Source organism: Nicotiana tabacum, chromosome 12 (genome assembly GCF_000715075.1).
Source record: "Nicotiana tabacum cultivar K326 chromosome 12, ASM71507v2, whole genome shotgun sequence".
NCBI lineage: Eukaryota > Viridiplantae > Streptophyta > Magnoliopsida > Solanales > Solanaceae > Nicotiana > Nicotiana tabacum.
In genome coordinates this window covers 128,256,787-128,281,694 of record NC_134091.1, presented here as the reverse complement: position 1 = coordinate 128,281,694, position 24,908 = coordinate 128,256,787, and the positions used below count along the sequence as shown (strand labels likewise).

The 24,908-nt window shown below is 32.6% G+C and overlaps 1 protein-coding gene across 1 annotated transcript; it reads right to left on the bottom strand.

The window, feature by feature from the left end:
* Positions 1-2,776: 2,776 nt before the first annotated feature.
* LOC107817679 (putative beta-1,3-galactosyltransferase 14) lies at positions 2,777-8,267 on the bottom strand. The gene is made up of 7 exons (XM_016643543.2): positions 7,776-8,267; positions 6,447-6,599; positions 6,292-6,374; positions 6,095-6,194; positions 4,529-4,642; positions 3,747-3,889; positions 2,777-3,158 (listed from the first exon to the last, which is right to left on the bottom strand). Exons 1-7 carry the CDS (start codon positions 8,129-8,131, stop codon positions 3,070-3,072), a joined length of 1,038 nt encoding a protein of 345 aa, XP_016499029.2. The 5' UTR covers positions 8,132-8,267; the 3' UTR covers positions 2,777-3,069.
* Positions 8,268-24,908: the final 16,641 nt, after the last annotated feature.

Sequence of the window (24,908 nt, the reverse complement as noted above, 5' to 3'; positions counted from 1 at the left end):
ATTACGAGTGAAGAGATCTTATCCATCGATCCCGATTCTTTGATGGTATATATATGGTATTAATCTTAGTTGTCAGCTCATGGGGTTCATTGGATTCCTTGTATTTAGGAAAATCTGAAAAAATAAAAGAAAAAGAAAGAGAAAAGGGTATGGGCATATTCAGAAATCAGAGTAATTAAAAGTTACTCAAGAAAGAGAGTTTTCCTCATGTCTTGGCCAGTGAATATTTTGTCGTTAAGTTCTTCACTGGCCATTTCTGTTACATTGATATTTTTCTTAGTTTTCAATTCATATGCATCTGAATCTTTGTTGTTCAGAAAAGAAACTTTTTTTTGGGTTTCTCACCCGGTGTCCGGTACCTGCATTGGAGCTCGATTATATTTAGATTCGTGTCGGGTAGGGTCCCATTCGGAGGGTAGCGCTCCCTACCAAGAATTTTTTCATACCCAAGACTCAAACTCGAGACATCTGGTCAAGGGAGGACCAACCACATCCACTGCACCACATCCTTTGATAGTCAGAAAAGAAACTTTGGCACAACCTTAGGTTAGATTTGTTTATATAATTTTCTGTTCAGTCGTCACCTATAATGATAGTCATATAAAATTTTGTGTTTGACATATGTACCTAGAATAATGTCATGTAGATCAAAGGACACAAAAGGGTATGTCAAATAGTGCTATTATTGAATTCAGAATTTTAAGTTTATGAGTTCCTACAACGATCTCAAGTTAATATACATAATAATTGGATTAATGAAATGGGTTCCAAGCTAAATATTCTTATACTTTGAATGAAGTTTTTAGTATAAATACAGGATCTACGCAAAAGTTACCGAGTTCACGAAAATCCGTAAACCTTGCATTAGATCCACCCTTGATCTTGGACCTGTATTTATGTTGCGCGAACTTTCTAAAATGTTGCCGCACCTATATTGGATCCTTAAAAAATGTACTACTTTTGAAGGATTTGACAAGCGCACGATAATATTTTCAGAGAGTTCGAGTAACATAAACCTGTATACAAGTCATGTACTCATACTTACGTTTCAATTTACGTGAACATATTTTTTTAATTATTTTGTTTAAAAAAGAATAACTTTTTTTCTAAATTTAAAAATAATTTAACTTAAATTTCTTATTTTACCCTTAAAAGCAAGTGTTTATAGCCATACAAATGTTATAGCATGTTTTAATACCGCAAGTTTTAAAATTTTTAAAACAGGTATTCAAGTAATTGAGTTGTTTGTGTATTAATTTTGATAATAATTAAAACAAATTACAGTAACATAAAGCTATGTGTAATCCTTCTCCAAGAAACTAAGTACCTGTTTGGCCAGCCCAATATTCAGTTTGCTTAGCCCAATAACCAAATTTAGAGCCCAATAATTCACTAGAGGATGAAAGGTCCACTTCATAAGAAGCCCAATCTTGGAAGTTTCCGTGGGCTTGGCACATTTTGGATCGGGATTGTTACACAAATAGTCGGTCAGATTCACTGTTTACGTTGTCTAACCGGTATACATAGATTATACATAATTATACACATATTATATATGAATTATACATATCTTATATATCTACGGGTCATTTTTAGTTTAAAAGATTAGGTGCGCGGCTATTTGGGTTAATTCTTCTTTTGGATCTTGGGTGATTTGCACAAATAGGACATTTCGGTACAACTATTGATTTTTCGATCCGCTTGTCCCATAGGCAGAACTTCAAGTTTAACTACTATTGCCCCTCGCTTTCTCCATGGATAACACGTTTGACTTTTGACCTTAAGGGCTCGTTTGGTATGAGGGATAAAGAATAATTAATCCCGGGACTAAATTTAAGAAGAGTTTATCCCATGTTTGGTTGGAAGAAAATTGTAATATAATTAATCCCGGTATTAGTTATCCCGATATTGTAGTATTTTTTTATCCCCATGGAAAGGTGGAATAATTAATCTCGGGATAACTAATCCCGGGATAACTAATCCTGGGATAACTTCTTTCCAACCAAACGACCCCTAAAGGTTTACCCATGGGGCAAGCGGGGGGTCAAAAATTCAAGACCATCCATTTTCAATGTTTCTGGGTGTAATTTCCTCTTGGATCTTTAGGCAACTTGGTTAGAGTGTCTGGAATGGAATATAAAGGTGGCTGATCAATTTCTCATTAAAGAAAGAGGTTAAGTTATATATACACTGTCAGTTTTATAGCTTTATAGCATGGTTGTTCTAGTATTCACACTTCTATTTGCAGATTTTTTTTGTTCAATCTTGGCTAATAATACATATAAATATCAAGTAAACTTTTTACATTATAATTTCATTTCTCATTGACCTCTAAGTCTACAAACTTCTTGACAAAATGCATGCCTATGGGTAAATCATCACCAACATGTCAAGACATGAGACTAAGCACATTCCACATTAGATTATACATACATAAGAACGACGTTAAAATGCATCATCATCATGGTCTAAGACTTGTTTTCTTATATACCTAGCATCTTCCTCTTGTTTTGTCGAATTTTCCTAGAATGTTACATATCGGTCATGACTCTCATTGTAACATATAATAGCCCAACAACCTGATTTTGTTGGTCAATGCTATGAAATGTTATACTAAGTTATCATACAAACATCTTAGTCACTTAATGTAAGATACACTGAAACTCTTTGGCATGACTAATGTGGTTTTGAACTCACATAATTGCAGTTAATAGTTGATTAACACGACAGAGAATCAAGGTAGAGAATCTCTTACTCCTAAACCAAGCACAAACAGTTGCAATAGAAAATCTTCTTTACTAGTATTAAAATTCTGTTCGCTCTGTGCAACATAAGTACAACAACAACTACACCTCAATCCCAAGCAAGTTGAGGTCAGCTATAATGCTATATGAATCATTGATCACTGTTCATAACACTCCCTTTAAGTTTTGTGCACATCAGTGGAAAAATATATTTCTTATATCTACCTCATATGTAGCTTACAAAATGAATATGTGACTTTCAGTGGAGACAAAAATCCAGCAGTAACATTGACTACGCTCATTAGTCCGAGAGAACAGGATAGATCTACTCATCATCTGATGGTAGAGTGGGACTCTTTGAGCAGATGTCGTTTGCATGAAGTTCCAACATTTTCTTCTCGGGATTACACAGACCTAAAGGATACAATCAATGAAAGAATGCTATCAGATAGTTGGAAAGAACAGGAAGAAATATAGTCAATATCTGAAATCTTATCAAATTACTTGCTAAGTCATCTAGCTGGTTCAGAGGTGCGCTAATCGCACCAGATACCAGGGAAAGTAGTGCTTATGGAAAAGGAGTTATGCTACCTTGTTGGTTAACCATACTAAACGAATTTCGGGCATCTTATAGAAACATCATTTAGTGTTTCATAGAATTTCGAGACGAGACAATGTGCAAACAGAACACAGAGATCAATGATAAAGAAACCAAGTGTCAAAATAGTCAATATATTTGTACATTATAAGATTGTTATTTCCACCATCACTAATATAGTTTATTAGCTAATAGTACATGTTGGATATTCTTTGTAGCAATATGTGTACCGTGTATAGGAAGTAGACAAAATCAAACAGTTTTTCATCTGCATTGCTAAACGTTCGAATTTCATCATCCAGGATGTACCAAAGCAAAAACATATTTGCTATGTGTTCCAACACAATTGATGACTGCGAGAGCTTATTGGAATGGTTCTCTTAATGAAAGATTAGAGGACAAACCTGAACACTTTGGGATATCCCACACAGCAATGGACGACGGCGTACACTCTGGTTCACATAATTGCTTATTATTCTCATGATTGACGTTCATTGCAAGCATCCAGGCTCCAATGGTAACGTCCTCATTGCTAAACATTCGGAAACTGAGAATTCATAGAAAAAAGGAATAACTGATTAGTTATCACTCCCTTTGACTAGAAACAAGCAGAGGCAGAAGGCTCAATAAAATAAAGAAATGTATCCCAAAAACAGTGTGATTGAGATGATAGGCAAAAAAGTGTATTTAAAAGGATATACCCAGATTTTTACAAATAAAGAACTCGTGTTAAATCTAGTTTTGTGATCTTCCAAATGTCCATATATATTCTCAACTTAAGAGTTATAACTGCAACTTCTCGTTGCTAAAATGTACTGAAAAAATGTCTGTTTTTGATAATTCTAGTTTTACAGCAAAATCATCTAATCATGTCAAAAAATTGCCAGCAGATCCTCTTTCTTCCCTATATTTTAACAATGCTCGACTTCCGATCAATAACCTTAGCTCAGATGAAACAAGCTACTTCATTAGTTACATCTTTTAAAATTTCATGTTACCATTACTCAAGTTGGAGAAAAAGAGAAGCATCAATTTGTGAATAGTTAGCAGATGCTCTTGAATTAAGTCTTACATCATACACAGGAAAAGCTTCCTCCTACTGCTATAGACAGAAAAAATTTTTCTGATGACAAAAATCACTTCAGAACAGATGAGTGACAGAAATATTTGAATAAATCACACTTGCCTGTTGTTCCTCAGGGCAACCAAACTTGCAACAACATCAGCAGAGAGAGCATAAATAGGACCATAAGCATGCAGAAAATACTCCTTCCCCAGAATAGATGAAAGTGGTTCATACCTGTAATAGTTGTACAGATTCATTGAGACAAATCAGACAATACTGAGGATAAGAACAACAATAATCCTGATAATAGACAACACAACAACACATTTTTCATTCACATTTAGTCATTGGTAAGTATTTATCTACATCTTCTTTTTCTCATCATTGTCACAAGCTCCACAGCATCTATTAACAGGCATAAACTGCTAATGATCATATTTTGGGTTGGTTGCTAATGATCAAAAATAAATGAATAAGTAAATAAGAGGGGGAGAATACCTAAAACGAGAATCATAACTTCAGAAATACAATTTTGGGAATGAGCTTGGGCATCTTGTTTTAGGACATCACATTTGTTAATAATATTTACGCAGTTTGTATGCCGAATTGGGAGGCGAGAATCACATCTAAGTCCAACAAGCTTAAGCTTTCGTGTCTTGATTGTCACTGTTGACTTTAGCCCTCAAAGGAAAAAGAAAAAAAAGAAGTGGAAAAGGAAAAGTGAGAAGAAGATAATTCATTCTGAACAAAGAAAATACCCACACATCAATAAAAATAGAAAAACCAAAATAGAAAAAGGAAGAAAAGCTTCTTTCCTATTTCTCTCACTCTATTTTGTTACCTCAGTTCGTTCTGATATTTCCCTGAGCAAGAGAAATATCTTCGTCCTTTACTCAAAATTTAGACAGGAAACCTTTTTGCGTATATTAACGTTTTCATCTCTCAGTCTAAAAGAAGATAATTAAGCTTCTTTCCTGTTTGTCTAACTGTATTTTATTGCTTCAATCGGTTCTAAGTTGCGGTTCAGCCAGAGAAATATCTTTGACATGTACTCAGAACTTTTGCCAGGAAACTAGTGTTGATCTTTCCCAAAGAATGCTTCTCTCAGTATCAGTCAGTGTACTGATACTGACATGGAAGTTGATGTTAATATACGAAGCGAGAACAAGACTTGAAATTGACATCACACTAATAAAGAACACAAAAATGATCCACTGGATTTCATGCAGTCCATTAAATAATCGAGTAGCATAAAACATTAAAGGAGTTCTGAAATTTCGAAGATGGTTTAATTTATTTGCTGCCTGGAATTTATCTTCGTTTAGTGCAGTCTTAATTAGTGCATTTAATATCCTATTCACCAGCTTTCTTCATTTTACTTTCAGAAGGCCAATAATGCATCCTAGTCTGTTTAGGAATCGAGTTGTAGTTTAGGATAAGTGGAGTTTGTTTAGTAGCTCTCTAGCTACTTCAACATTGGTAAACTCCCAAAACACAAGTACTCTTTCCTCTGAGATCTGTTGTGTCATGTGTGTACAAAACTCACTAGCAGTAAAAATCTTCAGCCATCAAAATACAACAAAATTCCCACTTCTTGGAATGCCCTTCGCGCGTTTAGAGCAAATAAACATGAAAACAGTATCTTGCCGATTGTCTCAGCATATAGGAAACTCGTATCAGACTAACCATTTGAGCTTGGGGTCAGTGAAAACTGGACCTTTTTTCATGCAACCAAGGTACGTCTGTGAGTGAGACCGCTCTTTGGCCAAGAGCAGTGAAAGCCGATCTGTTCATAGAATATCAAAACAACATTATGTTAATCATTTCATTCAGACCTCAAGTAAAGAACAAGAAGAATAACAAAGCATCATAATTCTAGCTACCTGGCCGTAAATATATGTCATCATCAGCTTTGACATAGAACTCGGAATCGTAAAGTGCATAGGCTGCTTTGAAGAAAGCTAAGCTGTAAAAGCATCATGCGTAAGTGTAAATCACGAACGGAAGGAAGTAGTGAAAAATAAATGTTAGAACTAACGTTTTGTATGGGAGCTTACTGTACTCTTCTTCAATATCTAATAGTATAAAATCATCATATTCTGCTACCTCTCTCCTGAGCGCTGACATCTTCGATTTATCACTTGTTCTACCAATAACAAATCTAAAAGCCAAGCCAGTGGCTTCTTCTAACCTGAATCATTCAGCCGATTCAGCAAAATACAGTCAAGCAGATTTCACGAATACGGGGTAGTAACAACTACATATACAAGTAGTTGACAGGTCAATGCATATACACATAGGCAAGGTTATTGGAAAAGGCTAGAGTGAATGTTTCAAAAATTCAAGAGGAAGAGCTGAATAGGAGAATTTACTATAGAAATCTTTGGAAATTTATCAGGATTTCAATCAACCATGCTTCAAGTGTCTGTTGAAGTTCTTAGTGAAAAAATAAAATAACTTTCAAAGAAGTGCCTGATGAATTTATTCTCTCAAGTTCTTCCAGCCAGTAAGCTCCTTCCCTCTCTTTTGTTCTTGAGCTTAGTGACTCTACTATAAGTGTTATGTCTCATTCCATCCCATTTTCGCATGCTTTATTTAAGCTAATAATCTACAACATATTGGTAAACTTCACATAAGTTCTTGTCGGTCAAGTTTCAGGACACAGTCAGATAAAATAGCCAGCACATGACAAATGATTCAAAGAACATGAAATTGTTTGAAATAGATTTTCATTTTGGTTAGAAAGAAAACAAACTTTGTAGTAAGTAGTACCACCATATCTTGCTGATATTCAAAAATTATTTAAGGTATACTGTAAGTATACCTACTGCATCTTTGTCCCTAAAGCTACATAAACGCAAAGAACCTGCCTTTTTTGTTTTCAAAAAGAAAATGTAGCTACCCCAAGGCTTTCAAAAGTAAATAGATAAACTGAAATTGGAGTAGAGAGAGTTAAAATCTATTAATCAAACAACTATGCCTCAATCCAAACTAGTTGGGGTCGGTTAATGAATCAATTCTGCTCCATTCGCGTCCAAAGAGCAAGTTAACATGTGAAACCAAAATCTAACACCATAACCTACCAACAAAAAACCCTGTGTAATCCTATAAGGGGGTCTAGGAAGTATATTGTGCACGCATAATTACCCCTACCTTATATAAAGTTAGAGACGCTATTTCCGATAGATTCGGCTCAAGTAACAGAGAAAACAAAGCAACAAACAATAGTAATAACCTAACGAGATGTTAAAATCTTTACACTATCAACCTACAGAGCAAGTTAAGATGTTAAAATCTTTACACCATTAACCTATACAACTTAGTCCATTAAAAAATATTAACATTTGGATATAGAAAAAGGCAATACTTTTGAAGCCCTTGATGATCGGAGGGAAACCAAGTCTGCCTTAACGAACGCCGGCGAGCAACCGATCCAAACCCGGTCTGAATACCAACAAAGCCCATAACTTTTTGCCTCTTATATTCTCCATCAGAAAGCCCATTTCCTTTACTCACAGTTCCATCCCAAAGAACAGAAACAGATCTGGGCTTAGCATATTTACAGTTGTATCCTAAACCCCGCCTCAAAATTACAATAAACACAGAAAAAAAGCCAGTAAAAATGAGAAGAAAACATAGGATTAAGATTGTTGATCTACGGGAGTTGTGGAAGTAGTACGAGGAGGATGTTCGGGCATTAAAGTTTTTTGGATATGACGGCATTTTGAGGTAAAGGATTTTTTTTGAGAAATGAAATTTAGAAGTTAATGTAAAAATAAAATGGTTATCTGATATTTGGTTTTAAACACTATTACGTGGAGAGTCAAAATCTTGAAGCAGATGTTGCATAATAATATTGGCTTCAAATTGAAGTTAGCTCTGAGCTCTTCCTTTTGTCAGTTAGTTTGTTGATATGTCCTTTTCTTTTCTCTCTCTTTTATATTACACTTTGAATGAAGCCATGGATTAAGTATAAAGTTATTTAGTCCATAAAAGTAGTTACTAATACTTGCATTCTATAGTTATTTGTCTATATTATTACATGTATGTTATAAGAAAAATCAAATTATGGTGGATGTCTACTCTTCCTCCATGATCTTCTCAAATGCTTAATGGCATATTCAATGACATATTTTTATGCTTAATGACATATTCAGTGACATATTTTTCTTCACTTTTTATGCCTATATAAAGGTCTTGTAATAGATAGGAAAATACACACAATTGAAGAAAAAAATCTCTTCCTTCTCTCTATCTCTATTTCTTGTTCATATTTTACTAAATTGCTTTTATTTCATAACATGTCTTCATGTTTTACTAAATTGCTTTTATTTTATAACACGTTATCAGCACGAATTGCTCATTTCATGATCTTCTACGTCAAGACTATGTAAATTATAAGCAGACAATGAGATCAAGTACAATAAAAAATATCTTGGATGATAATACAAAGATAAGTTTTACATCCATCTAAACTCATTCATACTTTCATATCTTTGCATTAACTTTATGTGCAGTATTTAGTTAAAATATTTTTTTCAATTGTATCCACTGAAATAAAGAACTGGAAAGATATGTCTTTATTTGCTACATCTCTTATAGGGCAAATATAATATTCCAACGTATATATATGTTCTAACCTTTTACATACTATGATAGATAATTATTAAGGTAATTTAATAATAATATTTTTACCATCACACGATGTATTTCATTGAAAGCAAAATTATCAAATATGTAGGCGATTTTACAGTACCTTGCAAATTTAGCATTCGAATATACAATCAATATAAATTATAATTTATAATAGTCACAGTTATGCATTAAGCCTTAAATATTTTTGCTAGAAACATAAGGCTCATTCCTCCGTATTGGATTTTTTTGGTGAAGTTCTTATAATCTTTGAAATATAAGTGGTTATAGGTTATCTGCACATTTCCCCTAATTAATTTATTAAAATGTAAAAGTGATTGTATCATTTGAAAAAAAAATGGCATATATCCTAACTAGCATTTTTGTTGCAGAGGAACTGTTTCAAGATTGAAATAGTTATATATGTCTTCTTGAAAGTTAATTTACTTATGCCTATAATTATGAAGTAATAATATTTTAAAGGCTCGAGTGCGAGTCCTAGTGAATTTTGGCCCATTATGCCAAAGATTGAGGGTAAGACAATGGGTTCAAGTCCCAACGCACTATATTGATGAAAAGACGTTGGATTCAAGTTCCAACGTATTATGGCCTAGCATGCCTTTATATGGGTAAGGCATTGGGTTTGAGTCCTAATGCACCATATTGATAATAATAATAACTAAAGAAAAAATAATGTAATTTTCATGAAAAAGCATGAAGCTTGTCCCACTTGATTTGCTCCATTCTTGAAGTGAATGTGATAGCAGTGCATGATAAGTCTAAATAAAGACAAGTGGTTGACCAATGAATGTGGGCGTGCGAAAGGCCAAAATAATAATAGTTATCACTATGGTAATTATAAAAAGGGAGAAATTCTTTGAAGAGAATGTGACTTGTGATAAACATTGAGATTGCATACTCATTCCTGAAAGTGAATGTGAAAATATATATATGATAAAGATTATGCATAATAATGTACTTGTGCATAGTTGGATAAATACTACAACTCGCCTCTAAGGGAGGTTTGAGAAAAAGAAAGATAATGAACATTATTGTGTAGTTACATGAATATATCATTGGTCGCATGCATATGATACGCCAAAAATATTTTGTCATGCCTTATGAAAGTTATTAAAAGCAAAATTAAAGCAAGAAATTATTTTGCTTGTGATGATTTTGAACATGACAATTATTATGATATGATTCTTTTTGTGAAGGAGACATTCATTATATGGATAGTGTGACAAAAGATCTTGTAGTACAAAAGCAGTTAAGAACTCTGAAAGAACTAATTTGTTATTACCCGGATGAATGAAATTGTTCATGACATTAATATTGTAGTAAATCTCAAAAGAAATATTTTGATTTACAAATATATTAGCCAAAGTGGTTGGCATATTGAGACTATAAATGAAAAGAAGATTGAATATCTTTATATTACTATAATCATACCGGGTAAATATGAAAGGTTACCTGACTTTTCTTCTATTTGTACTACACAAGTATAAGCATGATGATGCAATCATAAGCCACAAGTAAACTAGAGGTTTACTGAAATAAATATTAGTTGGCATGACCGGTTGACCATCTAGGTTCAATTATGATGCGAAAAAATTAATTGAGAATTACATTGGCATATATTGAAGAAATATAAGATTCTTCAAGAATTCTCTTGTGCTGCTTATTCTCATGATATACCAATTAAGGTTGAGATTGAATCCCTTGATTTATGAAACGAATAAAAGGTGATAAATATATGGGCCCAGTCACCTTCCATGTGGACCGTTTACTATTATATAATTTTAATAGATGCATTTATTCTATGGTCACATATGCATTTGTTATCAACTTGTAGTTTGGCTTTTGCAAGATTGATTGCTCAAATTATTAGAGCACAGTTCCAGAATATAAATTATGATGATTTATCTTGATAATACTGGTTTAAATCCAAGTTGGTTTAGCAGAAATTGTATACCTCCAATTATATCTAAACCATTGGTTATGAGAACAAAATTACCAAAATAAAATTTGGTATGTGATGTATTATTTAATATACAACAACACTTGTACGCATCTAGCCAAGTTATGATAAGTTCTCCCTATCACAATCGGTTCAGGGTCAGGAACCAAATAATTTCTATCTAGAAATATGAATGTGCTATATGATTTAATTGTTCCACCACAATGCACAAAGATGGATCCCAAAATAAGGCTAGGGATATGTGTTGGTGATCCCAACAATAGGGGGATAAAATGGGCAGCTGAAAAAGTAATGCATGTAATGAATTATTATGAGTATATCGAGATCCTCGTACGAGAAAATGTGAACTTGAAGTTCAAGTGATAATTCATTTGCAAAATATTGCTAGGCGTATTTGCTGACCCAAAGCTAAATGTCATATTCAGTTGCTAATGCTCCAAATAAAATAAAGTTCATAATGAATAGAGTCTATGGTATGCATAAAGCATAATAGACTAATCGGTTCCAAAGATAAAACTCTTTGAAAAATGAGAAGAGCAAATGTTCAAGATGGTCATAATAAGGAGGCAAGTGCTCTAGAAGAGCACCACGACATAATACTTCATAAGACCTCATGGGAGAGGCTCGGGTACCTGAAAATAATAAGATAACGAGATCTCAATAAGTTATGTCTTTATTGGGTAATAGTAGAACCGATATAAAATGATTGTCGACGATATTGTTAATATAATGTAGCGCTCAATATTATTTATATTGACAAGGATCTTGAGCTCAAATCTGTCATGAAATTTGGACAGATAAATGATTAGCCAAATAAAAAATACGCAATGAAAATTGATTTCACATGAAAAATATGAAGTTGGACGGATAGTCCCAACACCTGAAAGTATAAAGTCAGTGGAGGTATAAATGTGTTCTTGTGCGAAAAAAAAAGGGTCAAGTCGATAGACATAAAGACGACTTGTGTCACAAGAAGATTTATAAATATCCTGGCATTGATTATATAGAGACATGTTCTCCTGTGGTGGATGTCGCCATTTTAGGTTTTAATCTGGCAATACAAGAGAAACATGATATGCGTATAATGGAAATCATTGAAGGATTTAAATTGTTCTGAAGTATATTAAGGTTTCCAAGAAATTTATTAAACAAATCTTCAAAAATCCTTATACGGATTGAAACAATCAGGGTGCATGTGGTATAATCGTCTGAGTGAGTACCTGTTGAAAGAAGGGTATAAGAATGATTCAATTTGTCCTTGTATATTTATAAAAAGATCTGGATCTAAATTTATTATAATCACCGTGTGATTTAAATATCATTGGAACTCATAGGGAGCTTCCTAAAGCAGTAGAGCTTCCTAAAGTAGTAGACTATTTAAAGAAAGAATTTAAAATGAAAGATCTTGGAAAGACAAAATTTTATCTTGGTCTACGAATTGAGTATATGAAAGATGATTTTTTTGTCCATCAATCAACATACACTAAAATGATTTTAAAGCGATTTTATATGGATAAAGTACATCCATTCCGACCTCATGAAAATAATGAAGAGCTTCTTGATCCCGACGTACCATATCTTAGTGCAATTGATGCACTAATGTATCTTTCTAGCATTATAAGGTCTGACATAACTTTTTCAGTTAATGTCTTAACAAGATATAGCTCTGCTCCTACAAGGAGACATTGGAATGGAATCAAACACATATTGCGGTATCTAAAAGGGACTACCGGTATGGGATTATTTTATGGCAATGATTGCAGTCCTGATCTTGTTGGTTATGTCGATACTGGGTATTTATATGACCCACAAAAGATCTCAAACAGGCTATGTGTTTACATATGGAGGCACTGCTATATCTTGGCGATCGACTAAGCAATCAATCGTGGCTACTTCATCTAATCATGCTGAGATAATTGCTATTCATGAAGCAAGTCGAGAATGTGTATGGTTGAGGTCTATAATACACCTTATTCAATACAAATGTGGTTTGAAGTGTAACAAACTACCGACAATTTTGTATGAAGACAATGCAGCATGCATAGCCCAGTTGAAGGGAGGATTCATAAAAGGGGAAAGGACAAAGCACATTTCACCAAAATTATTTTTCACACATGATCTTCAAAAGAATGGTGATATCAATGTGCCACAGATCCGTTCAAGTGATAATATGGTTGATTTGTTCACCAAATCTCTACCGACGTCAACCTTCAAGAAACTAGTGTACAAGATTGGGATGCGACGACTCAAGGATGTGAATTGATGCTCTCATCAGGGGGAGTTAATACGCGTTGTACTCTTTTTTTCTTACAAGGTTTTGTCCCACTGGGTTTTCCTTGCAAGGTTTTTAACGAGGCAACCAAAAGGCGTATTTCTAAACATGTGTACTCTTTTTCCTTCACTAGGATTTTTTTTCCATAGGGTTTTTTCCTAATAAGGTTTTAACGAGGCACATTATCTATGGACATCCAAGGGGGAGTGTTATAAGAAAAATCAAATTATGGTAGATGTCTACTCTTCCTCCATGATCTTCTCAAATGCTTAATGACATATTCAATGACATATTTTTATGCTTAATGACATATTCAGTGACATATTTTTATTCACTTTTTATGCCTATATAAAGGTCTTGTAATAGATAGAAAAATACACACAATTGAAGAAGAAAATCTCTTCCTTCTCTCTATCTCTATTTCTTGTTCATGTTTTGCTAAATTGCTTTTATTTCATAACATGTCTTTATGTTTTACTAAATTGCTTTTATTATATATATATATATATATACATATATATATATATATATATATATATATATATATATATATATATATATATATATATATATATATATATGAGGTTTTGGCCAATATTGTCCCTTATTTTTTAGGGTAGGTCTATTTTGGTCCCTCAAATATAACCCTAAGCATATTTAGTCCCTTAAGTATGCTAAATTGGAGCACCTTTAGTCTCACTAACACAATATATTCAAAAACTAACGGTGTTACCCAACTCTGATTCATGAAGTAAATCTTCTGCTCTAAAGCAAAATATTTCCTCTCATTTTATTGGATAACGCAAATTATTACTTTAATTCCTCATTTTTAGATAATGTCTTCTAAAATTTTGATCTTGAAAATATCTCATTCTGTGTCAGTTTTCAATGAGAAAATGACACTTTATAGCCGCTGTTAAAATAATAGCCGAAAAATATATAAAATTTATAAATTATTTTGTATATATATATATATATATACATTTAAAATTTTCGGTTGATTTTTCCAAAAAGAAAAGTTAAAATTTGAAAAAAATAGAGCTGACAAGATCACTTCTAGGCATATTATTGAAGCAAACGAATAACCAGGTTGTATTATCATTTTTAGCTCGTGCCAAAAATTATTTACATCTGGTAGCGGAATAAATATATAAAGTTGGTATATTTTTTGTATATTAACATACAAAAAAAAATTAAAAAGAAATATATATATATATATATATATATATAAATTACACAAAACAATTTACAAATTTTATATATTTTTTCGGCTATTATTTTTATAGCGGCTATACAGTGTCATTTTCTCATTGAAAACTGGCACAAAAAGAGATATTTTCAAGGTCAAAATTTTAGAAGACATTATCTAAAAATGAGAAATTAAAGTGATAATTTGCGTTATCCAATAAAAGGAGAGGAAGCATTTTGGTTCAGAGCAGAAAATTTGCTTCATGAATCAGAGTTGGGTAACACCGTTAGTTTTTTAACACATTGTGTCAGTAAGACTAAAGGTGCTCCATTTTAGCATACTTAAGGAACTAAATATGCTCAGAGCTATATTTGAGGGACTAAAATAGACATACATTCAAAGATAAGAGACAATATTGGTCAAAACATTTGTCAGTGAGACTAAAGATGCTCCACTTTAGCATACTTAAGGGACTAAATATGCTCACGATTATATTTGAGGGACCAAAATAGACCTACCCTAAAAGATAAAAGACAATATTGGTCAAAACCTTTTATATATGTATCATATACCCCTAGTTATGATAGTCCTTTGGACCCCTACCTAAATGCATGATACTTTATGTGACGAGCTGCCCTTTTCCATTGTATTATAGTTTTCTGTTCTTTGTTCTCCAAAGATCAAGGAGGACTTTCAGTTGACCAACCAAAGGGTACATTGGTCTTATATTGTGTTAATAATGAGAAAGTTACATGGTGAGAAACAGACGTGTGCAAAGAAAATCGACAAATCATATCAAATTAATAATTTTAGTTATCTGTTTATTGATTCGATTTAATTTTGTTTAGTATTGAAAAAGAACGCGACCAGAATGTTACATTCGCAGTGTGTACTTCACTGATTAACCTTATTATATTTAGAATAGTGTACGAGCTTTTGGGAGTTACATTCGTAACTTAATTAATGTAATCTTAACTTCACCCTTACTTACCTCTCCTCCAAATCTTCTTTGAGCTCTCTAACAACGCGAATGTGCGCTACTTTCTTAATAAGATCCATTGTTCTAACACTTATTAAAATGAATATAACATGGTAGATAGGAAAAATGAAATATTGAAATACTATTTCTGTTCACAAATTTTCAACTTCACTAATTTTATTTTCAAGTGAATTTCATAGTCAAATACAACTTTACTTTCACAAACTTTTTTCAAACTTCAATTCAATATTCGTCCAAATGCCTACTTAACCTTTTTTTTTTTAAGTACGTGGAAATAAATTTGCTAACTCAATTTTACGTGCATTCAAATTCTTCTATTTTTTACAACTATAAGATTTAAAGACTAAAAAAGGTCTGTTCGATACACAAAGCATCATGTTGACAGTATACTCTAATACAATCATTAATTACTGTTTTCACGACTCAAACCCGTAACCTATAAATCAGTCGAAGATATTTTATCGTGGCTCCAAACTCTCCTTCGAGGTTTAAAAGATTTTCTCCTTACCAATTGATTTTGAAGAATGTTGTGCAACATTTTATCGTTCTGAGGCCCTCAACTAAGAATGGGCGAGCCGGGCCAGCACGACCAGGCCCGAATTTAAGGCCCAATTATGGATTCGTTTAGCTCTCTCCGAGCCCATTTGGGCCCGTTTCCAGTTCGCACTTCTTCGATCCTCCATTCTACTAAGGTCTCCAACGCCCGATTTTCAATTCCTTTCGCTTCTAGTTGTCTTCCTATGGCGTCCCCACCAAACCCTAACAGCTCGCAAACCGCCGCCGTTGACCAGCGCCGCCTGCAATTTGTTCCGGTTGATTTACCTCTCTCTTCCTCGCTATTGCACATCGATTTTTGTGAGCATTTTGAAGAGAAGTTCTCTATTTATTGAACGAGTCGATGTTGGAAAAAAAAAGTTGCTGTGTTTATGCTTAGTGTAGCTTCAGTTCGTTTGATTTATCTCTGTGCAATCTTTAGAATTCAAACTATGAATTAGCTAATTAGGACACTGATGATTCATGAAAGTTAGCTTAAATTTAAATTCAGCTGGTTTTGGAGATTACAGTAATGGATTTGGGATCATATTTTGAGCCTATTCGGACTTTGATTGCAAAGAAAAAAAGTCATGGACTTTAAAAATAAGTAACTTTGAATGGTCAGTTTGTCGTAGCCGGTGAAATGATAAATGGAAATGAATTTTTTTTTTTGTTTAACTTTTTTATTTAACCATCCAGTATCTGAAACACACACGGGTCCGACTTATCCATATTCGCGCCGTATAGGCCACTATGGGGGTAAAGTGCGTTGTACGAAGAAGTTCTCCATTCCCCCTGAAAAAGGGAACGAATAACAAAATAAGTTTAGAAATGGAGCGTGGAAAACTTTTGCAAAATTTTCTTCCAGGAAACTACTATAATACACGTTTGATACGATATTTTTGTTTATGATTTCCATCTTGCTGAACCGTGGGAATTATATGAAGTGAAACATTTATGAATATTAGCACAAGTTAGACATCATCAAGCAGTCCATAAATCAGATCGCTGATGAAGACTGACGAAGTAAGTTAAAAAGAAATGCTTATGTCTGAGAAGTACTAAAGAAAGCAATGTGCAACTAGTGACATGTCAAGCTTGATCCTTGCTTAGATAAAACTTCAAGCCCAACTCTTTAAAGTACACTGTAATAGTCAATTTAGTGCCTCACAAGGTATGATGGATTCTCAAATAGGCGATGGTTGGCCACATGGTTTGTGATAGCATATATTATCCTCTTTAAAATATGTGTGCAGCTTCCATTTTTTGTATATGAGGTTGAATTATAGAATCTTCTTTGAGGCTCATTTTCATAATAATTTAGCCAAAAATAGTGACCTGTTGTAACTGATATTTTGTTAAATGAAGTTATACATGTTTTCAACATGCAGTGAAAGTTATTGAGACATGTAAAGAGCTCAAAGTTGGGAGATACACTTACTTTTGTAATTAACCATCTTGTGTGCTTGCGTGTTAAATGCTTAACGTGCAGCAGCTGCTTTGGATTTCCCTTGTTGATTCATATTTGTAATGTGGTTGCTTTTATTTAGATGGTAGATGCAAGTCCTGAGGGCATAGTGGATATAACCAGTCTGACTGAAGCAAACACAGGTGAGAAACGAAAAAGAGAAGGAAGATTAAGATCTATAGTTTGGCAACACTTCACGAAGCTAATAAAGGAGGATGGAACTTGTGAGAAATGCAAGTGTAATCATTGCCATAAACTTTTTACTTCTTCAACCCGAAGTGGAACTACTCATTTGCTTCGTCATATAAGTGAAGGAATATGTCCTGTATTTAAGAAAGTCAAAAAGGAAAACTCGCCAACAGTTTTCAGCTATATGAGTGGTAGCATAGACCGAAAAATTGGTATTAACCCTTGGAAGTTTGATCAAGAACTGGGTCAAGCATCCATGGAACAGTCAATTGATGCACATGATGATTTGTTGTCGGTGGGATTAGATGATATTGAACGTCAAACATGCACTACATCAGAAGGTAACTATGGTGGCCAAACGTCAGTGCATGTATCTTATAAACTTCCTCAGCAACCTGCCGTGAAGTCTCAGCCTATTGCAGCATCATGGATGAGTGAGTTGAGGACTTGTGTAGGTAAACTCGTTGAACTCACAAATGAACGAGTGTCAAAGCCTAGCGTGGATAAGACTTGTGTGACTGTTAGTACACCCGATTTATCTATAGCTTCTGTTGTGAAGTGCTTGAATGAGATGGAGGATATCCCACAATCAAGTGCAATGTATTTAGATGCATTGGATATCGTAAGGGATCCAGAAGAAAGAGAGTGTTTCATTTGTTTAAACCCAGACCCGCGTAGGAGATGGCTGCAAAGGATGTTACATCGTCGTTTTCCCTTGCGCTATAGCACCGATGTTTGACCAACTGTAACTACTCAACAACCAATTGCTAAAAACAATCAGCTTGTGGAGGATATCATCAGTTTCCAAAGTACCAAGAAGGAAATATCATTTGATAACCGTGGACGGCCTTTTCATGACAGTTTTATTTGTTAAAAAGAATGTGAAAATTACTTGACCTTTGGTTCTTGACATATATTGTCATGATCTACGGTACTGTACAATTTCTGTTGTTTCAAATGAGAATACATACTAGAAAAACTGAAAATATTTGGAAGCTTATTGATTGTGCTATCTGAATATCAAGAATAAAGAAGATTTATTACCTATATCTAATGCTAGGCCCTTAGTTCTTCTTGTTCTTGGTATGAACTCAGTAGCGAGGCTTAGGCTACCAACGATCGATCTAGTATGGCTACTTCATTAGTCCATTAACGTTCGTACAATAATAGCTTTGGGAAAATTACACTGTATAACCGCTATAACAAAAAAAATAATTTATATATATATATATACACACACACAAATTCTATCAGGGCGGCTCGACAGATCTCGTGGCTTAAGGCGAAACCATATTGAGAGGGCCTTAAATTTATTTTATAAAATATTTACACTAACAACAAAATTTACTTTTTAAATAACAAATTAGTCATTTAAGACAAAAAAAAGCGAATTTAAAAAAAAAGAAGTAGGAAGAACATAAAAAATAAAGTGGTGGACTATCGGATGTTGAGGTCTAGAACTCAAAGGGAAAATTTTGATTTGGCTATCATCACAAACAAGAAAAAGAAATAAACGTACATAACAAAATAGCTTAAGTTTTGAGCATTGACGGTATCAAAAATATTTACTCCTTCTGATTAATTTAAACGATGATTATAGTTTATTCTATTAAGTAACACTTATATATTGGTAAATATCTAATTGTAAATAACCTAATATAATATGTCTAATGACACTAAAAGAAAACTAGTGCATGAATGCTTTTGTGTTCATGCAGTTTTAGAGAATATTGTAAAATAAATTCATTATGTTGTCGATATATATAACTTTATTCCTATATAAAAAAGATAAAATTAAAATTGAAAAGTGAAGCGATTATACTAATTAACGAGGGAAGAAAATTATCATAATTTATAATTTATTGTATAAAATGGCCTCAATCAAGTAACAAAAAATATATTATAGCTCTTTTCTTTATACTAATTATTTATATAAATTATATAGTATATAGTAATAATAATAATAATAATAATAATAATAATAATAATAATAATAATAATAATAATTTAAAATAAATTTGGGGCCTTCAAATTTTGGGGGCCTAAGGAAACAACCTCACTGCCCAAAGTTTTAGAGCCGCCCCTGCATTCTATATGTTATATATAAAAAATTATACAAATTTTATATACTTTTTTCGGCAATAAAATGTAAATAGTTTTTGGCGCAGACTAAAAATGTTAATACCCCGTTAACTTTCTTATGATTACCTAGAACAACTCTGATTAACTAGTTAGGATAAAATATTGAACTGTGTGTAACTTTGAATTTGACCTTTTCTCTTATATTTTTGTTTTCTTTTAAAATAATACGATGATGACGTCGGAAATCGCGTAAATTCTCGTAGTGAAATATTATTAGCTTCGCTAATGAGAACAACATAAGAGTTAGTAAGATGAATAGAATTTATCACTCTTTAACTAAAGTTTCGATTCGAACCTAGAAACAGAAAAATATGATTGGGAGCTGCTTTACAAATACCAAATGGTAAACAAAAAAACGTATCATTACATGGTGTAAAAGAAAGGGAGTGCTATTTTTTAATAATTCCACTCTTTTGCCATTTTTTTTCGTTGTGTTGCCCTTTGATTCTTTATTCTATTTTGTAGGATGATAAGTTTATCACGTTATAGTACAATAAAAGGCTGATAATTTAATTTCAAGAAGAAATAATAGTGCTAAGCATTGTGTAATATTGAATTATGCGGGTGTTTACATTTACAAATAATTACATCAAATTTAGCTTATTAGCCCCAAAAAAGGCGTTCCAATTGCATTGCTTTTTGTTCATTCATTTATCATCCTCTCCTTTGTCTGTCTGTTGCTTTGTACCAAAGCCAGAATGTTCAACTTTGAAAAATAAGTAACGTCGTTAACTCAAACAAGTACCCCATCCGTTTTAATTTATATTCCATCCGTTCATTTTTATTTGTCCACTATATTAAAAATATATTTTTATTTTTACTTATCCATTTTAATAAATCAAGAGAAAGACAATCTTTTTTTTTTACCCTTACCATTAACTACTTATTCCTCAAATCATTTCCCAAGATTTTTTGAAATGTATTCATTATTATGGGTAATACCGTAAAATATATACTCTATTTTTTTTCTTAAAGGGAGTACAAAGTCAAAAGTGGACAACTAAAAGTGAACGGAGAGAGTATTATGTGGTAGTAGTTTGCTCACTACGGAGTTTAAAAAAAACAAATGAAGAAGACTTTTAAAACAACGGCAGCTCGACGTACGTGGAGGCCTAAAGCCAAAATATATTAAAAGGCACTTAAACTTCTTTCACAAGAACCATAAAATAATGAGACACAAAAGTGGTGAGAGCATAACTATGATTTTGTAGTGAGAGCGTAACACGTGATGTATGGGTTAAGCGCACACTACGAAATCGAACTCTCCCCTACACAAAAATATCATATTTAAATAGAAAAAAATAGAAAGGTAAGCCCATTATACATCAAACGTTACGATCCTTGGATTCTTAGTTAAAGAAGACGAGACACGAATAATTAAACTTTTTTTTAATTATGTATGAAACACTCAAATGTGACAAAAGGTATTATAGTTAGGAGTAACTATGAGCAGAACATAAGTTCATTTGTTTATTCATTTGACATTGTTCCAATAATGTTACGTCTCTTTTTTCAAAAAGCTTTTAATGTTTTATAATGCCGTACGAAGTACTTCGAAATAATTTCTTTTATTGTTCTTCATTTCAATTTTTGTTACTGCTTTTCCACGTCTTAATCTTTTATATGTATTTCCTTAATCAATTGTCAATTCCGATCAAAACACCGAGGAATATTAGACGTGGACTGATTAACTTTTTAGACATAATATTTACACTTAAAGAAACTACAAGACAACTATTGAAAATTATTGTCTAATTAATATTATTTTCTTAAATTCGTAAAGTCACAATCTCTTTAGAATATACAAGCGTGTTTTACTTATTTCTTGAACTTCTTCTGTATCAAAACTAAGAAAAAAATTCTTAAACAAGTGATCAGTAGATGTAATCATTTTTTAATGGCTCATCTTAACTAGGTTTGAACGTGTACTTGGTAGGAGTTTTTTTTTTTTTTTTTGTGATTTATTTTGGAGGAGAGTTGACTCACTTGTTTTTTGAAGAAAAATGCAGTTAACTTATTGACCATAATCGCTCTTTCCCTTTTCTTTCGTTTTTTTTAAGAATTAACCTAAATAGTCGTCAACCCAACCTTATATTAAAAATAGCCTGCATATATATAATATAAGTATAATTCATATATAATATATGTATAACTGTCTTTAATCAATACATAATTTATATATACCGACTAGAAAAAATAAACAATGAACCTGTCCGGTTATTTGGGTAAAGACACCCCCCTTTTTTTTCTTTCTTTTGTGATCCACTGTTCCTCTACTAAGGAAGACTTGTCATTGTAATAATATTTCTTGAAAATTCATGTGAATTCTCAATTATGAGATCAACTGCATGTGGAGGCAATAATTATAATTCTTTTGGAGCTTTATCTGCTGATCGTGTTGGAAAATAGAGGAACACCTAGGGTGTGTTTGGTACGAAAGAAAAATATTTTCGAAAAAAGTTTTTCAACTTTTTTATTTTTGGTGGCTTAAATGTTTTGGAAAATATTTTCCTCATGAACTCATTTTGCTCTAATTGGAATAAAATATTTTTCCTATCAAGAGAAGGGAAAACATTTTCTAAAACCCCTCCTCAACCTTCCCCGCCCTATTCTCCATCTCCACCAAACCCCACGGTTGAGTTACCAAATTTCCACATGCCAAACTCAAGATCGGATCTCAGTCCCAAGCTGGTGTTTATTTCTCCTCGTCGTCCCAATTGCTCCTCTTTTTTAATTCCTTCTATTTTCTTCATTTTTGTATTTCTTCTCTCTTAGTACAACCTCATTATTATTATTATTATTATTATTATTTATTTTGAATTATATATTTGCTTCCTTTTTCTCATTCTAGATCTTTAAATTTTATTTGAATGTGATTTTAATTATTTTTTTAATCATCTAATGTTATATTTTTCTTGATTTTTTAAAAAGTGATGGCATCAATAAACGCAATACTATCTAGCTATATATTGGTTGATAGATATATTTGCTAACTTAAATTTTATTTATGTTTTTTAATCATAATAAATAGAATTTGTATTGAGAGAATTAGATCGAATTGGACAATTATTTTGGTGATCACATATTTATTTATGTACTAAAAATCTAGTAAACTGATTGAATTATTTCATAATGGATCGGATCGAACCGAACCGAACTAATTCAAAATGGGTTGAACCGGCAGAATGTACACCCTAATTCAATCTCTTTCGCTAGTGGTAGGTTTATATTAAAAATAATAGCACCCGTCGTCATCAAATCCTGGATCCGCCTCTGAGTTCAGAATAAATTATCAACACATTTAAGTAATTTTTTAATATAAAAATAAAATCTGAGACGAAACTATTAGGTTTTGCCGAATTCATAGCCATACTTATAGCTCCTCCCTTGATATATAGTCACCAATCATCATCGACTCAATTTGAAGAAAGTGTTAAAAATATTTTATCCACCGTCCACAATTTTTTTCTTTTAATTTTTTAAAGTTGGGTTGAAAAGACAAATGCCACATCAGCATGTCCACGTAGAAAGTTACTGCTTCTACTTAGGTGATGTTTGATTGGTGCTAGGCATTAATATAATGGAGAAAATAATCTCCACATAAAACTTAACATTATTAATACGAGTATTGGTTTCACTTTTCTACCAGTAACTCTCCATAACCATAACATTATTAAGTAAAGTATCCTCTCTCTTTAATTATAGGTCTTGAATTCGAGCTCGGAGAATAAACTCACATGTAGAGAGTGTTTTACCCAAAAAATGAGACTTTCCAATATAAATCCGGATTAGTCGAGCTCTCCAGATTATCGAGTCATGAGATACCAAACAAAAACAAAAGAAAAAATCCCTCTCCATACAAGGTAGATTTATAATCTTAAAAATTAGACAAGTTATTACTACAATGCGTAAATATACTATGATAATATAAAAATTCCTTAAACACTGTATATTTATATAAGTTAAACTCATTACAAAATCACATGGTAATGAGGTATTTTCCTCATTATTTAGCATCTCGATCACATTATTTAGCATCTAGTTTCTCACAAACAATCATTCTCTTATTTAAGATAGGAATTTTGGCCAAAAAAATTAAAAAACTAACATATGAATCTACTAATTAGAAGGTGCTTCTGACACGGTATGAACTGCTGAAACATATCAATATTAAATAAAATGTTCATTTCCATTTGGCAACAAGTAATTTCTTTAACCATCACCAGTGACCCTAAAACAAAAATTCCATGTAGTTTGCAAAAGAAAAGTACTTAGTAGTATTTTACTTGGCTTGATGAAAATGAAGGGAGAAAAAAAGTTCTTAATATTACTACAAGAAAACTTGCATTGTTTAATTTTCCTTCTTCGCATCCAAATTGATAGTAAGGCGTGAATGTCGAGAATTAGGATAGAAGGCTAGGTAGTCGAGTATTTTCCTTGTCCGTACCAGTAGTAGCAGTGTTAGTCTTGTATTTTCTTATTCGTAGATTTTTATAACTATTTGTTATTTCTTTCGCTTTGGTTTTTATGCTGGATTGCTACGGTTTCTTTTTTCATCTTTTCTTGAGCCGATGGTCTATCAGAAACAACCTCTCTACCTTTCCAAGGTAGGAGTAAGGTCTCTATACACATCGACCATAGATCTCACTTGTGGGATTACACTGAGTTTGTTGTTGTTGTTGTCGTAAATCGAAAGTCAACCACAATACTCTACTAGTTAGGGGTGTAAATAGAAATAACGAGGAAACAAACAAAACGACCAATAATTGTATGATATCTCAATGTTCATGAAAACTAATACATATGGTAAGAGAGTGGAAATATTTAAAAATAACAATCACTTTGCTTTACTCCATTTTCTGTGTAGCAGGTAACAACTACTTGCTAAAAAGAAACTATGGAAATATTCAAAGTGATCCAGAAATGAACTTTAATTAATAAGATGATAATTGGTAGATCCAGCTGTTAAGAGTTGTTAATAATTTTTAGTCTTTGATTATCAATCAGACCAATTGAATTGGTCCTTTAAACAGCTCTTTACAAGCAATTACTTCCCTAGGAACGTTACTATAAATACATTGGCCACTGAATCC

Coding starts and splice junctions, on each gene's coding strand:
- LOC107817679 (XM_016643543.2), bottom strand. CDS start 8,131: ATGCCGTCATATCCAAAAAACTTTAATGCCCGAACATCCTCCTCGTAC. Junction 6,600..7,775: donor GATCATCAAGGGCTTCAAAA/GTATTGCCTTTT, acceptor TGAATGATTCAG/GTTAGAAGAAGCCACTGGCT. Junction 3,159..3,746: donor GGATATCCCAAAGTGTTCAG/GTTTGTCCTCTA, acceptor TGTATCCTTTAG/GTCTGTGTAATCCCGAGAAG.